The 13,088-nt window shown below is 37.9% G+C and overlaps 1 protein-coding gene across 1 annotated transcript in view; it reads right to left on the bottom strand.

Annotated features, from left to right (window-relative positions):
- Positions 1-2,626: 2,626 nt before the first annotated feature.
- The window catches only part of Dgki (diacylglycerol kinase iota), a 318,581-nt gene continuing 308,119 nt past the window's right edge, over positions 2,627-13,088 (bottom strand). Inside the window, exon 33 of the mRNA XM_017795687.1 lies at positions 2,627-12,233. Within this exon, the coding sequence (XP_017651176.1) occupies positions 12,117-12,233 (117 nt within the window). The 3' untranslated portion in view covers positions 2,627-12,116. The remainder of the gene's footprint in view (positions 12,234-13,088) is intronic.

Raw genomic sequence — 13,088 nt, forward strand, 5'->3', positions numbered from 1 at the left:
AATGGAGATCTTTTTTAAAGGTTAAAAACTCATTCAATTTTATGTCTTACAGGGCTTATACTGAGTTCAATATTGTATAACTATTACCTCAACTGTGAACCTAGAAACTTCACCCACTTGTGAAAGAGATGTATTCTTGCTCTGGAGTGTGTTACTGAATATGTTAAAGCTGTAATGAAATGCTTCTTCTAATCACGTAGCTATTAAAAATTAAAAAAAAAAAAAAACCTTAAACAGCCAGGCGTGGTGGTGCACACCTTTAGTCCCAGCACTCAGAAAACAGAGGCAGGCACATCTCTGTGAGTTCAAGGCCAGCCTGGTCTGCATAGTGAGTTCCAAGCCAGCTGGGGCTACAGAGAGACCCTGTCTTAAAAAGACCAAATATATATATATATATATATATGTGTGTGTGTGTGTGTGTGTGTGTGTGTGTGTGTGCATTTATTCAGCAACCATAAAATTACAGCATAGAGTGAAAAAAAGAAAATTTCTTAGAGTTTTTAAATTCCTTGCATGTTATTTTTTGAGAATCAAGGACAATAAATCTGTATTCCTAGAAATTCTCAGAAATTTCGAAATTATTTTAACTATACTTCAAAATGTTTCCACTCTATTATACAAATAGATAAAATTCTTCTTTAAAGAGTAAAACACATTAAGTTTAGTAGGACTTTCACAGTACCAGAGACCATAGAAATGTTCAAACAATGAGAACATTTTAAAATTCAGATCTTTCATTCAATGTCTTTTCAGATACTTTCCATGGCTTTACCTGCAAGTTGATTGAGCTTCCCTTTAGCAGTGTCTATATAATCTGCTCTTTAACAATTAGCTGTTTTTTCGATGTCATATATTGTTATTGTCATCTCTAGAGCCTTGGACTTTTTAATTTTCTATGTGTTCTGTTTGAACTCTTTGAACACATCTGGAATGCAGTTATAAAAACTATTTAGGAACTAGGAACGAAGAAGATGGCTCAGCAGGTAAAAGCATTTGCTGCACATGCACAAGGTCCTGAGTACAAACCCCCTTCATCCACATAAAAAGCTGATTGTGGCAGTGCCTGTAACCTGAACATTGTAAGGTGCAGGTGCAGGAGGCTCTCTGGGCTTAGTAGCCATCAGCCTAGCTCCAGATCGAGTGTGATCCCTCAAGGAGCAGGCAAAGCACGATGGAGCAGAACCCTCAGCATCCTCCTCTGGCACCATCTGTGCCCCACAGGTTCATATGCCACACACACATCCCCCCCACACACAATAGTCCTACATCACACACACCACATTCCCCCATGTTCATACACCCCACACACACACTTTCACACATTTCATACATCTCTCTCACATACACACACATTCATACACCACACACACACACACACACACAATTTTTATATCATTTTTCTATTAATTCTAATTTTACCCATTCTTCAGTAGTTCAATAGGCTTTGATTTTTTCTCCTCTTTCATGTTACGCCTTCCTGCTACAGGCATAACTATGCATTGGCTGTCACATGTGAATTTTATATTTTATCATGGCAATAAAGCTCAATTACTCAAAACCAATTTTTCATTTTTTGTTATTTTTATGATTTTTAACCAGTATTCTGGCAATAGTAAACTCTATGATATTTTATCTTTTATGAGTCAACTCAGTTGAGGACAGGATTCACTTCCTTGTGGATTCTAGATTTTTCCATTGAGGCTGGGGGGAATGGGCCCTACCCCATGTCTTTTATGAAGACTTGATCGTGATATCTTTTAATCCTCTTAGATTTCTTAAGTCCAGATACTTTCTCTCACACACAAATACTCCAGCCATCTAGTGAACACTTACAAGGGAGCCACTGCAGGTCTGTGGAGTTCTCTGTCTTGATCTCTTTTTTTTCTGAAACTCCTGTGTCCGAGCTCCTTGATATTCTAATTCTAGTTGATATTCAATTGTGTCTTCTTAACCAAGAGGTCTGGCAGGCTGTGGCTGAGTTGGCCCTGCCTGAATACCCAACTGGAACCAATTTGCAATCTGTAAAGGAGATGGGGGTGATCATAGAACTATGTCATTTGACTCCCATCTTTCAGAAACTCATATCTTCTTCACCTGAGGTTCAATATTTTAACAATGATTCTTTTGTGTATAATTTTTTATTGAAAATGGAAGGCAAATATGATTTCATTAGTTCATTGTGCAAGCATAAGTTTTGGTTTTCTAAAACATTTCTGCTTTATTTAGGACCCTTTTCAAATACTATCTGTCAAGTCTTTGCTTGCCATCTGATTGTAAAAATCAGATACTTTGACGAACTGCACCATTGAACAGAAAGAGAGGAAACAAATTCGTCATATTTCATTTTTATTCTGTACATTTCCACACAATTCACAATACAGAAAAAAGTGTCCAAAAAGTAACTGTAACTAGTCAATTTCTTTTTCAGAGATTAGTTCAGTCTCCCAAATTAATTCCATTGAAAATCTCTGTAGAGCAACACAGTGATCAAGATTCTTTATATAAATAGGAAATGCAAGAAAATTAGGGAAAAATACTTTATGACTTTATTACAAAAGAACTCCATTCCTCCCTTTACCCAACCCACCCTTCCCACCCACCCTCCCTCCACTTCATATTACCTGGATCCTACTTTAACTGGAAATAAAATTTCCTCTTTCTACTGCCACAGCTGCTGCTATTTGGGGGAATTTCACCTGCCAGTGGGCAGCTGGGCAGTAGCATGGCTCTGGGGTGTAATGGGACAGAATCAGAAAGCATGAATGAGCCCTTTATAACCTAACTGCAATGCTTCATAAGCTTGTGACCTTTGTGAGTGACCTGCCCACAGCCAGTGGTCCTCTGGATACCTGAGGATCATATTCCCTCAGAAAATCAAGTTACATCAAATACTGTTCATTGGGATGGAACTGAGATTGGCCTCTGGTACCTAGTGCTTCACAGGAATCTCTTTCCAGACTTTCGAATCAACTGTGGTCCATAGAACATTGTGGTTGTTCACTTAATCATTGGGTATTAAAAAAATAAACAGCTAAGCTAATAAGTGTGAGTGAATTTGGACCCTGTCTGTTCAAATATATCTTTTTTCAGAATATTCCACTTCATTTGAGTATTTTGTTTTGATAAATTCCGTTTTGCTCCCCAGAATAGCAAGAGTTCCACTTTACCAACTCACAACCAGGATATTAGCAAGCAACAAGATATTAGATGCCCTGAAAATTATGCATGAATGTAGTTAGCGGTTAGTGACTCCATCCAAATGTTGCCAGTGATGGGGGGTGGGGTGGGAGGAGCAAATGAAAATGTTATAAAACCCAAAAGCTTAAGAACCACTTGGATTCATTATGCAAGGTGCAGTAAGTATCAAGACCAGAATATGTCTTCAAAGCTATAAATCTCAACAATATATTTGTGAGACCTACTTATAAATTTCAAACAAAAAGAGTAAATCGATGTAGGGCTGTCATTTCTGTGTTTTGAAGTTGCTTTACTTTTTAAAAATAGGAATCACCTGTAAACAATGCATGTCTATCATTTTAAAATGAAAAGGCTTGATTTAAACCACCCCCATACAGTCTTACTCTGAATTTTTAAGAAAAAAATATTTAGATTTGTGAAGAAAACTCAAATTGTCCTCATTTTTCTCAAGTATTAGCATATTCCCCCACAAGTCTGTGGGCAGGTGTAACCTTATGTGAGCAGTGAAGGAGATTCTCAAAAAATGTTCCCCACCCTTTAGGAAGTCTACCAGAAAGTCCATCCATTAGCTGATCCTGTTTTCCCCCCAAGTTCCACATACACTCACATACATTCTAATTGTATTATGCTGCATAAATGGAATTTCCAAGGTATACTCCTTGAAGTCATGATTTAAAGATATGTCTTCTACGTTTGATTTTCATGGGAAGGAATCAGTTTTTGCTGATCATCTGTTATTTGTGAGAGGCCATGAGAACTCACACCAATGCGAGTTGTCTTACTGTGCTACACCTGAGACTTTAAAAAATACATTTTTTGTCTTTTCTTGTAACTCTGCTCTTCTTTTTCCTTCCCAAGCCAAGGGCAAGGACTGGGGCAGGAGAGAAAAGGGATATGATCAATCTCTTGAATTATCTGAATACTGACTCTCCCCACCCCCTCCACCCCTAGACAACTAGAAATCTGGAACACAGACCTTACCACAGCAGATGAAAAGAAAAATGGTCGGTTAGCACTGTAATCCCTGCAAATAGAAGCATAATGGAAGCACTAGCCTATTGACATAGGCATAAGTCTTAATCACAAAAAGATAAAGAAAAGCTTCCCTGACTCTTTATTACCAGAAAACAAGATCTTCAGTCTGTTCTCTAAGCCCCAATCCCAACTTTAAACCCTAAACAAATGGATAGCAAATAGAGAAAGAACAAAAAAGAAATATTAGACCCATTGTTTTCATTTTAGATCTGAAATTTGTGAGGTTTTGCTTTAGTGGAAATATGCATCTTATTCAGATTTGGAAAATTGGCTCTTAGTGTATGTGTATGTGTCTGTCTATATCTATATGTGTGTGTATGTGTGTGTGTGTGTGTGTGTGTGTGTGTGTGTGTACTCTCACAGTGCATGTGTGTATGTGAGCAATCTTTTGTCATCATGAAATCTCTGCTTCTAAATGATTTGGGCTATATTTGTAATGAATGGCATATTTTTCATTTTTTTGTAAAAGACTGCCATCCTTTAGGCAGGAATCTGGGGGCAGATCATCTCTCACCGAGATTTATTCCAGCCTAAAACAATAGGAAACTAATTGTGGGAAACATTATATAGGTCTTTCGCCCCCAAGTTCCTTCACAGTTAAGGATTTTCTCTTATATTACCTCTGAGTTTGTTGCTCAATCTTAATACTAGAAGAAACATTAACAGTGATAAAGAACTCTCTTTTTCAAGGAAGCCCTGCTGATTTTGATAGATGAAGTGTTTGGAAACATAAAGCTTTACATAACAAAGCTATCACCTTTTCACACCTGTTTTTGTTCTGTGCTGTCTTTGGTTTAGTGTACAAGGTGTTTATCCTTTAGAGCTGGATTCTAACAGTACCACACGATCAATCTCCTTCAGACGATCTTAAGTCTAGCCTAACCTTGTCTTCTCTCCAGATCAAATATCCATTTACACCAATCTGCCAATAGATGATCCTGGGAGAATACTGCCTATTTTTTCTACTTCAAGTACAGCATGATTTCCCATACGTGTCTGAATTTCTGTGTACGTGATTATGAAGGATAAACTTTGTTGCTATACCTATTCATAAGCATATCAATCAGACCTTGAATAGGGGGCCAGCCTCAACATTTTTTGGTGTAGCACTCTGAAAAAATATCAGCCTCCAGGGAGGGAAATAGTACTTGTATTTAAAAAAATGATCACAAATAAAATAGAGGTATCATTAAATTCTCAGTGTTAATTTCTTCTCATGGAATCCATTATACTCTCCAAAGTTTTGACATGACATTTTTGGGCTTGAAATATGTCTAAATTGACATGCCCCTTGGTAGCAGAAATTCCAAGGTTCTGATTTTAGGCTCTTCCTCACTGCTAATTAACTCTGGCTGTGGAATTTTAGGTAAATTTTTTTTTCCCCATAGAGAAACCTTTTTATTATAGAAATCTGAACAACTGGTGCAAAACATCACTGATGGCAACGGTGGGATTTCATTTACCTAGAAAGCCTCTATGTAGGCTCTGCTTCTCTGTCAGTCTAAAGATCCCTCATCTGGTAGAGATCCTATCACTGTGTGAATCTGCAGGTTGAGTTCACTATGTCAAGACTTGGTTTATTCATTTAGAATTCATTACCTGCATTATCCCCTTCAAGGGGTTGTATTACTATCAAAGCTCAAAAGTATCAAAAATGCATCAAAATATCAAAGCACTAACTTTTTAAAAAATGTGGAAATTGTTAATAGTATAGATTTTAATTGTTTTTTTAATCATTTCATGTTGAGTCATATGTCTGTTTCAATAAAGGGATAAGAAACAAAAGTTCTAACTGTTGCTGCTTCCAAAGGCTACCAATTCAGACTCCACTGATCTCCAGGTGCTGAAACTTCTGAAGTAGAGAGAAACCCCAGATCACCACTTACTTTCTTCTGTGGCTATTTCCTGCCTACCAATTACCATGCTGGTACCAGAAACCAAGCAATTTTCCATGATCACGTTCATGTACATTTACTTAACTCCTAAATATCCCTTAGGCAGAATTTTCTTCTGTGGTTAGATTACAGTTAACCCTAAGAATAAAAAGTCACAGTACTTTTTATATTGGAAGAACAGTAAGAGTTCTAATAGGGCTTTATTTGAGAATGTCTAAAAATATTTATCAGTATCCCAAAATGTCTCTAGAAGCATTTTGAATTTATAGTTCTTTATGTATTTTCTTTTTTATCTTGAGCTCTTGAAATCATACTTAGTTAGTTTTAGAATGTTTTAAAGGAGAACGAAAGGCCACTCCCTTCAAGATTTCAAAGTTTCTCATTTATAAAGTGATGTTTTAATTAAGAAACCAAGGTTCTCATGAATTCTTAAGATGAAATACTGCCATCCAACAAATGATTTGCAAAGAACTTTTTAAAATATAAAATCTAATGTCACCCCCTTCAATCACATATCCCTAATCATGACACTCCTAAAAGTAGTCAAGCAACCTCTGTTTAAATGTTCCCAGGAGCTGAAATCTTAGAACTGTGTAAGGATACCCACTGTGTGACTTGGCAATTCATACTTCATCTTCTTTGTATTTAATAAAAACCCACTGAAAATTCTGCCTATTATCCCTGGGTTTGCTCTTGAGGGCTGGGATGAATTTTAACCTTTGCTTTATTAGTGTCTCATCTTAAGTTTAAGTTTCATCTTAAAACCTTAGTTTCAAAAACTTTTTAAAGAACATTACCACAATTTTAAGAAAAAGAAAATGCAAAAATAAAAGTATTTCTTTCCTATTTAACTTTTGCTTTTATAGAACTAAAGCATGCTATCCAGTGAGCAACAAACACAATAAAGCCTCTGTTGAACTTTCAGGGTGTGCTGGGGTACCCTGAGTATCCCATGCACAGAACTGACATTTATTCGAGTCTGTTTTTTGCTCCTTGTTTGCTAATTCCTTAAAATCAATTTTATCTATTGCATTCATAGATAGCTATGTCCTCAATATAATGTCTGCATCAGAAAAAATGATAAATATTTTGAAAGAAGTGTTCAAATACATGTAGGTGTGACTGATCATGAACATATGATTGTATGGGCATGACTGAACTTACAGTTAACTAGGGCCCGGAGTCTATTCATCATGAAGACATTATCCAGTAGTTGAGTTTCTACTGTAAAACATTTTTTTTAAATAATCTTAGAATTACTTTCTCTTTTTCCTCTTTGGGACCAGTATAATGAATCTCAATATCCCAGAAATGTCCAGTGTGCTACTTCCTAGCTTATTTCTGTTTTTAGGTTTCTCCTTAAACTACCTCAACAGCCTAAAATCCACAGATGGCCCTCAAGGGTGTAACTCATGTTTAATCTAGTCCTCAGGGTGATGTGAAAGGTACATGTTGCTCACATCATTTAATATGGGAGGAATGGCCATGATTGTGTTCTCTTGAGTGACTGGAACAGAAATTATATGCTAAACCTCATAGCTTACTTCTCAGAATCAAGACTGTCAAAATTCCTTAAGATGACCAAGGTCAGTGGACATGTACTTGTGCAACATGGACACTTGACCCAGAGAAAAATTTCATCTGGATATATTTTGGTCATAACATCTGGGCAGCTGTGTGACAAAATGATGGACAGTAATGGCATGATGGTTGCCATGGCCAGAATCCTGGGGAATCAGGAGACTACTGATGACTAGAAGATAGAGAAGGAGACTTTTGATCAGCTGAATGTGGAGGTCAGAGCTGAGAAGCTCTGAGAAATTCAAAGGCAGTGTTTTTGAGATGTAGGCAGAAGCGAGTTTATACTAAATAATTATTATAGCATAATCAGAGAGCTAATTTAATACATGTTCTTCTACTTTCTTTTCCTAACATGAACATAATTCAGTTAAGTAGAGCAATTAGCAGTCTTATTTGATAGTTATGATGAGCCATTTTAACAAAGATCTATTTTTATTTTTAAAGTGCACAACTGAATAAAATATCATGCTGTTCTGGGTGATTTAATTAGTTGCCCCTACTGGAAAACAAGCTGCTCAGACCCCAGACCATAACCAAGTAACTACCCCTTCCTGACAGTAACTTATTCTCATTAAATATCATTAGGAAGCTGACTGAGTGTTGGCTTTTTAAACTCAATTTTAAAGTAGTAGTAGGATCATAGAAGAAAGAACTCTCTTTTATCTACTTGAGATCCAAAAACAGCATGGACAAGTCTCAGGGCTAAGGTTGGTTTCATGAAGCATGGATGGCAACTTACAAACAATTAGGGGAATTCTTAGTCATGGACTTTGTGACTCTGCCGTATGAGACCATAGAGAGGCAGGGACAGAACCACACTCAGGAACGGTGGAAGCAAAAATTAAATGAGAATTATGTTACCTTTTCAATCACTGTCTGTTAGTGTTAAACACATATAAAGATGATGAGCATGCTTTTAAAATGTGTTGTATGTGGCATATATGCCCATGTATGTATACAAATAAAAACATTTCTACATATGTATGGATGGATAGATATGTGCATATATATATTACAGATATGTGTGTATGAATGAGCAGGACACTTAGGACATAACATACAAGCAGCTGTGTTTATTAGTGTTGACAGTGTTATGGAGACAGGACACCAGCACAGAACATGCCTTGGTGTTGCATGTGATACTGCCTGTGGAATTAAAAAGGCAGGCGCTACTTTCATAATGAAAACAATGTGTTCATAAAATTGACATGTAATAAACTGCTTCCCCTTTGCTTTCTAAGACATGAATATCATAAGGATCTAGCAAACAGATCTCAGAAATCTGTTTGGCACAGGGGTCTTTACTAGGTCCCCATGCAAATAAATGTCCTGTTGAGCATCTTACAACCAGACAAACCTGCCTGGGCAGCTACAGGGAAGGCAGGAAACAGCAGGGTGCACAAGGCCTTTCTCCAGTTGTTACTAATTTCATTGCAGCTGAATTCTGCTACAAAACTCTGGCTGGATTTCAGTCATCACCTCTATGAAGGTAACCAGAAATCTCAAGGCAACATTCTCAGTTCTGCAGTTTCTTTCCTTCTTGACTGTCTAATCCTCTCCTGCTCTTAGTGGCTCCTTGAATGTGGTAAAGCCAGAATGGTGCTGTTTCACAACTTTGTAATATAGGTTTGCAAAAAAGTCTACCGTTGCAGTTATAGAATGCTATCTTTCAATAACACTTCATTTTTCATCCTTCTGTCATCCTAACTTAAGGTGAAATTCCCAAGGAAATAGTACCACAGCACAGGAGCTGAACACAGGCTGTGTGAAAGCGGCACTTCTGTGCGTACACATACATATTTTTTGGTCTGATGAAGTTTGCGGAACCAGGACCCCAACAATTGTTTCTGTACATCCTGATGGCCAGCTAAATGGGATACCATATTCCTGGACCATACATGGCTTTAGCTGAGGATTATCACACACAGCATAAAAAATATTTAAAAATATCCTACAGGAGGTATGTTTCACGTTGAAATCATTAAATGTATGTGTTCAGCTCATGTTTTTGATTTTCTGGGGGGGAACCCAAGTCCTAGAGTCATTTATTTTTTTCAGAAATAGATCGTATATTCCTCCCCATCAAAAAATAAGGATCTAATGTTACTTTTGTTCTTTCTTTTCTCTGGAGCAAAAAAATTCCCAGATACATCAGGACTCTTAAAGTAATCAGTATTTCATCTACTTTAATGCCACAGTCTTCTTTATATCTTTAGTTGGAGCTATTTGGATTGGCCCATAGCCACCTGTACCCTACATTTTCTCTGGACTGTTTTAAAGCATTCTCAGAGAAATGTGAGATGGTGGTTGATGAAAATATAGTCCCGTATCTCAGCAGTGGTCAGCTGGGTAACCAACTTCTTGGTCAAACGTTTGGCTCAACCCAGGGGCTGGAAGGCATCATTCAAAGCCAGGTTCCCGTCTGGTCTAAGGACTATATTTTTTTAATCACAATATTTCCTTGACAGCCCCAACAACTGAAAAACTACAGAAACCCAGAGATTAAATTCTTTTGGAGAGTATTTATTTTTCCAGCTCCTGGAAACAATCTACTCCAGACCCCTTTTTCCTTCACTGTAATATCCAAGAGAGAGCTCCATTTCTGAGACAGATGCCTGGAAATACATTACTCGTAGCCAACCCATTTTCCCACAGCTGGAAATGATGGCAACAGTTTGATCTTGAAATGGTTATGGAAAGTCTGTGGTAATGAAACTTTACCCACTGAAAGGCTATTTGGACTTAATATGGTATACCATATGTGTCCTTTGAAAATAATGATATGTGATTTGGATAAACAACTTGTCCCCACTGGACTGTTAGATTAAAGAGAGAGAAATGACCATTCATAGTCACATGCAAAAAAACACAAAGCAAGCATTTTGCTCTGTTCAAGAGCAAAATGGAAGGAAGTTGGAAGAAAAGCCTTCAGATACCCCACTTTTATTTGTGACTTAGACTTAAGTCAAGTAGATTTTTGGAAAGTTAGACTTTTTTTCCTCCTCACTGAATTATCAGACCCCACCTGATCCACGGCATGATTAGAAGTGGTAATTCCAGTAGCAGGTGGACATTTCTGTCACAGTGGTTTGTACCAAGAAGTCTGTGAGAGGGAAACAAAGGAGGGAAAGCAAACACTAGACGACCCTGTACGTGGAAAATGAGGTTGTCAGGCATGGCCTCAGGACCTGACAAGTAACAGGTGAAGCACATCAGAAAGGGCCAGGCATCCTGGCGGTCTGACAGAGGCTTTGTCCTTGGGTCAAACCTTCCTTGAAGTCATGAAAACCAAATTCTTAGAAGAAAAGCCAAAAATGGAATCCTTTTAGCAGCTATATCTCAAGACAAAGCCCCCAAGACTGTTTTCCTGGTCAAGTTTATTATTTTGACTAATGTTGCTACTTTTGCTTTGCTGTTTGTTTTTTTTTTTTTTTCAAGTCAATTAGGTGGCTTTCTAATATCACTCTACAAAACTTAGAAGTAAATGTTGTTAGAGTGCTCCATTGCCCATAACCACAGTTCCCAGACGGTTTCCACCCTCCCATTTAACCAGCACTTTGTCACATGGTTCTGCACACTAGTTTTGGGCCTCTATTGAATCCTTGGCTCATCTCTACTGCAGCAGAAGGCAAAGATGGCTACTCATAGGCAGTATGGAGCTGTACAAACAGCCCAAGCTGAAACAGTCCTTCAAGACTGCCTGGGTTGACCCCGGGTAACCTCTCTAAAGGACCTCCAAGCACAAACAGCTCCCATGCCACCTCACCATACCTCAGAGACAGAGCACTCAAGTTGACATTATCCATGTGGCACTTTCCCATCCTATATAATGAAACAGGAAGGGTTGGAGGGGGCATGCAAAGCCACTAAGTAGTCTTGGTATATTTAGTCTTGAAAATGGAAGTGGTTTTACACTTATATTTCTGCAAGACATTCAGGAGGGCTTAAAAGACCTTCAGACAACCTTGTGGTATAAAGACTGAATGTAAAGAGAAGAGATACCATATTTCTAAATTGATGGATGATTACAGTAGAATTGTGTGGTATAGGGGAAAGAGGAATGAGTATGGGGAGGACGGAGCAGTGCCATTTATATGAATATCCTTTGAATCGTTAACATAAATTAGACAGGTGAACACAGAAGTTCATGCTACTTGCTCAAAGCAAAAAGGATCAAATTTTGTGGAACTCCACAAATCTCCAGGTAGCCTGCCTCCTTCTCAATGGGCTCTCATGTCCTGTTGTACATCCTGGTAGCCCTTAGAACCTGGTAGTGTGGTCTCAGATAGATTCTTGCAGGAGAGAGGCAGCTATGGATGCTGTCAGCTTCTTCCAGGGGAGCTGCCCAGTGGCCGGGAGGGCATGGGTCATATGCTTGCTCACGTTCTCTCTGCCCGTTCACCAGGGTCAAACAGCAGTTTCCAGGTCCTCATGGCCAATGATCTTATAGTTCTGTCGGCTTTCTAAGTAAGCAGCCAAATCTGGGTCCCCAGCCTGCTGTGCTCGGTCCTGGGGTGTCTTTCCCTATGGGAAACAATAAAAAAGAAAGAAAAAGCAATACTTGGAGTGAGACGCTATACATATATTATGATGGAAATAGAACGAGCCAAAGCCGATTCACTGGATAGAGCCCATCCATGCTGTATGTTTCAGAGTTGACAAGATGCTTTCAGCTCTATTATCTATTATAATTGGGATTATATCAATGTGTGATGGTCAATGAAAGCACGATAGGGCTACATCTCAGGAAACAAAAATTCATAGTCTCCCTGAGAATGCGGGGAGAGTCTGTGAGCCGTGAGATTTGGATCCCAGATTCTTTTCAGAAAAGGGGAGAGAAGAAACACTGAATGAAAAAATAGCATATATTCATGTTTCTAGTTTAGGATTCTGTTAGACTAAACTCTGGGAACCAACAGGCGGAAGTTGAGAGGAAGGGTTAAGCTCGCCAATCATCGAAAAGTAGTTTTGCGGATTTCCAAGTTTTCAGTTAAGTTCTCTTTGATTTATAAGTCACTGTTAATCTATGAATACAAAGTGATGACTTAAGGAACTCTGGGGAAAAATAGAAAAAAGAAGGAAATAAAAATCACCAATCAGTAAAAATCACTATCAACTTTGTACTGAGCAAATAGTTTTATACTTTTCTAGACCCCTGTAAGTAATTGTTTCTATAAAAATAAAACATACTTTGGTTATATACTATTATATAACCTTTTTACCTAATATACCATTTTATATCACTAAATCATGCATACTCCACATCAACATATTAAACCATATAATGTCTTGACACCTTCTATACTGCTTTTTTTGTACATTTGTCTGTAACATTTGATATTTTTCTAAATGAGACCCTTGTAAATAGACATCAGCAGG

This window comes from Nannospalax galili, unplaced genomic scaffold (assembly GCF_000622305.1).
Source record: "Nannospalax galili isolate Female #2095 unplaced genomic scaffold, S.galili_v1.0 scaffold307, whole genome shotgun sequence".
Lineage (NCBI taxonomy): Eukaryota > Metazoa > Chordata > Mammalia > Rodentia > Spalacidae > Nannospalax > Nannospalax galili.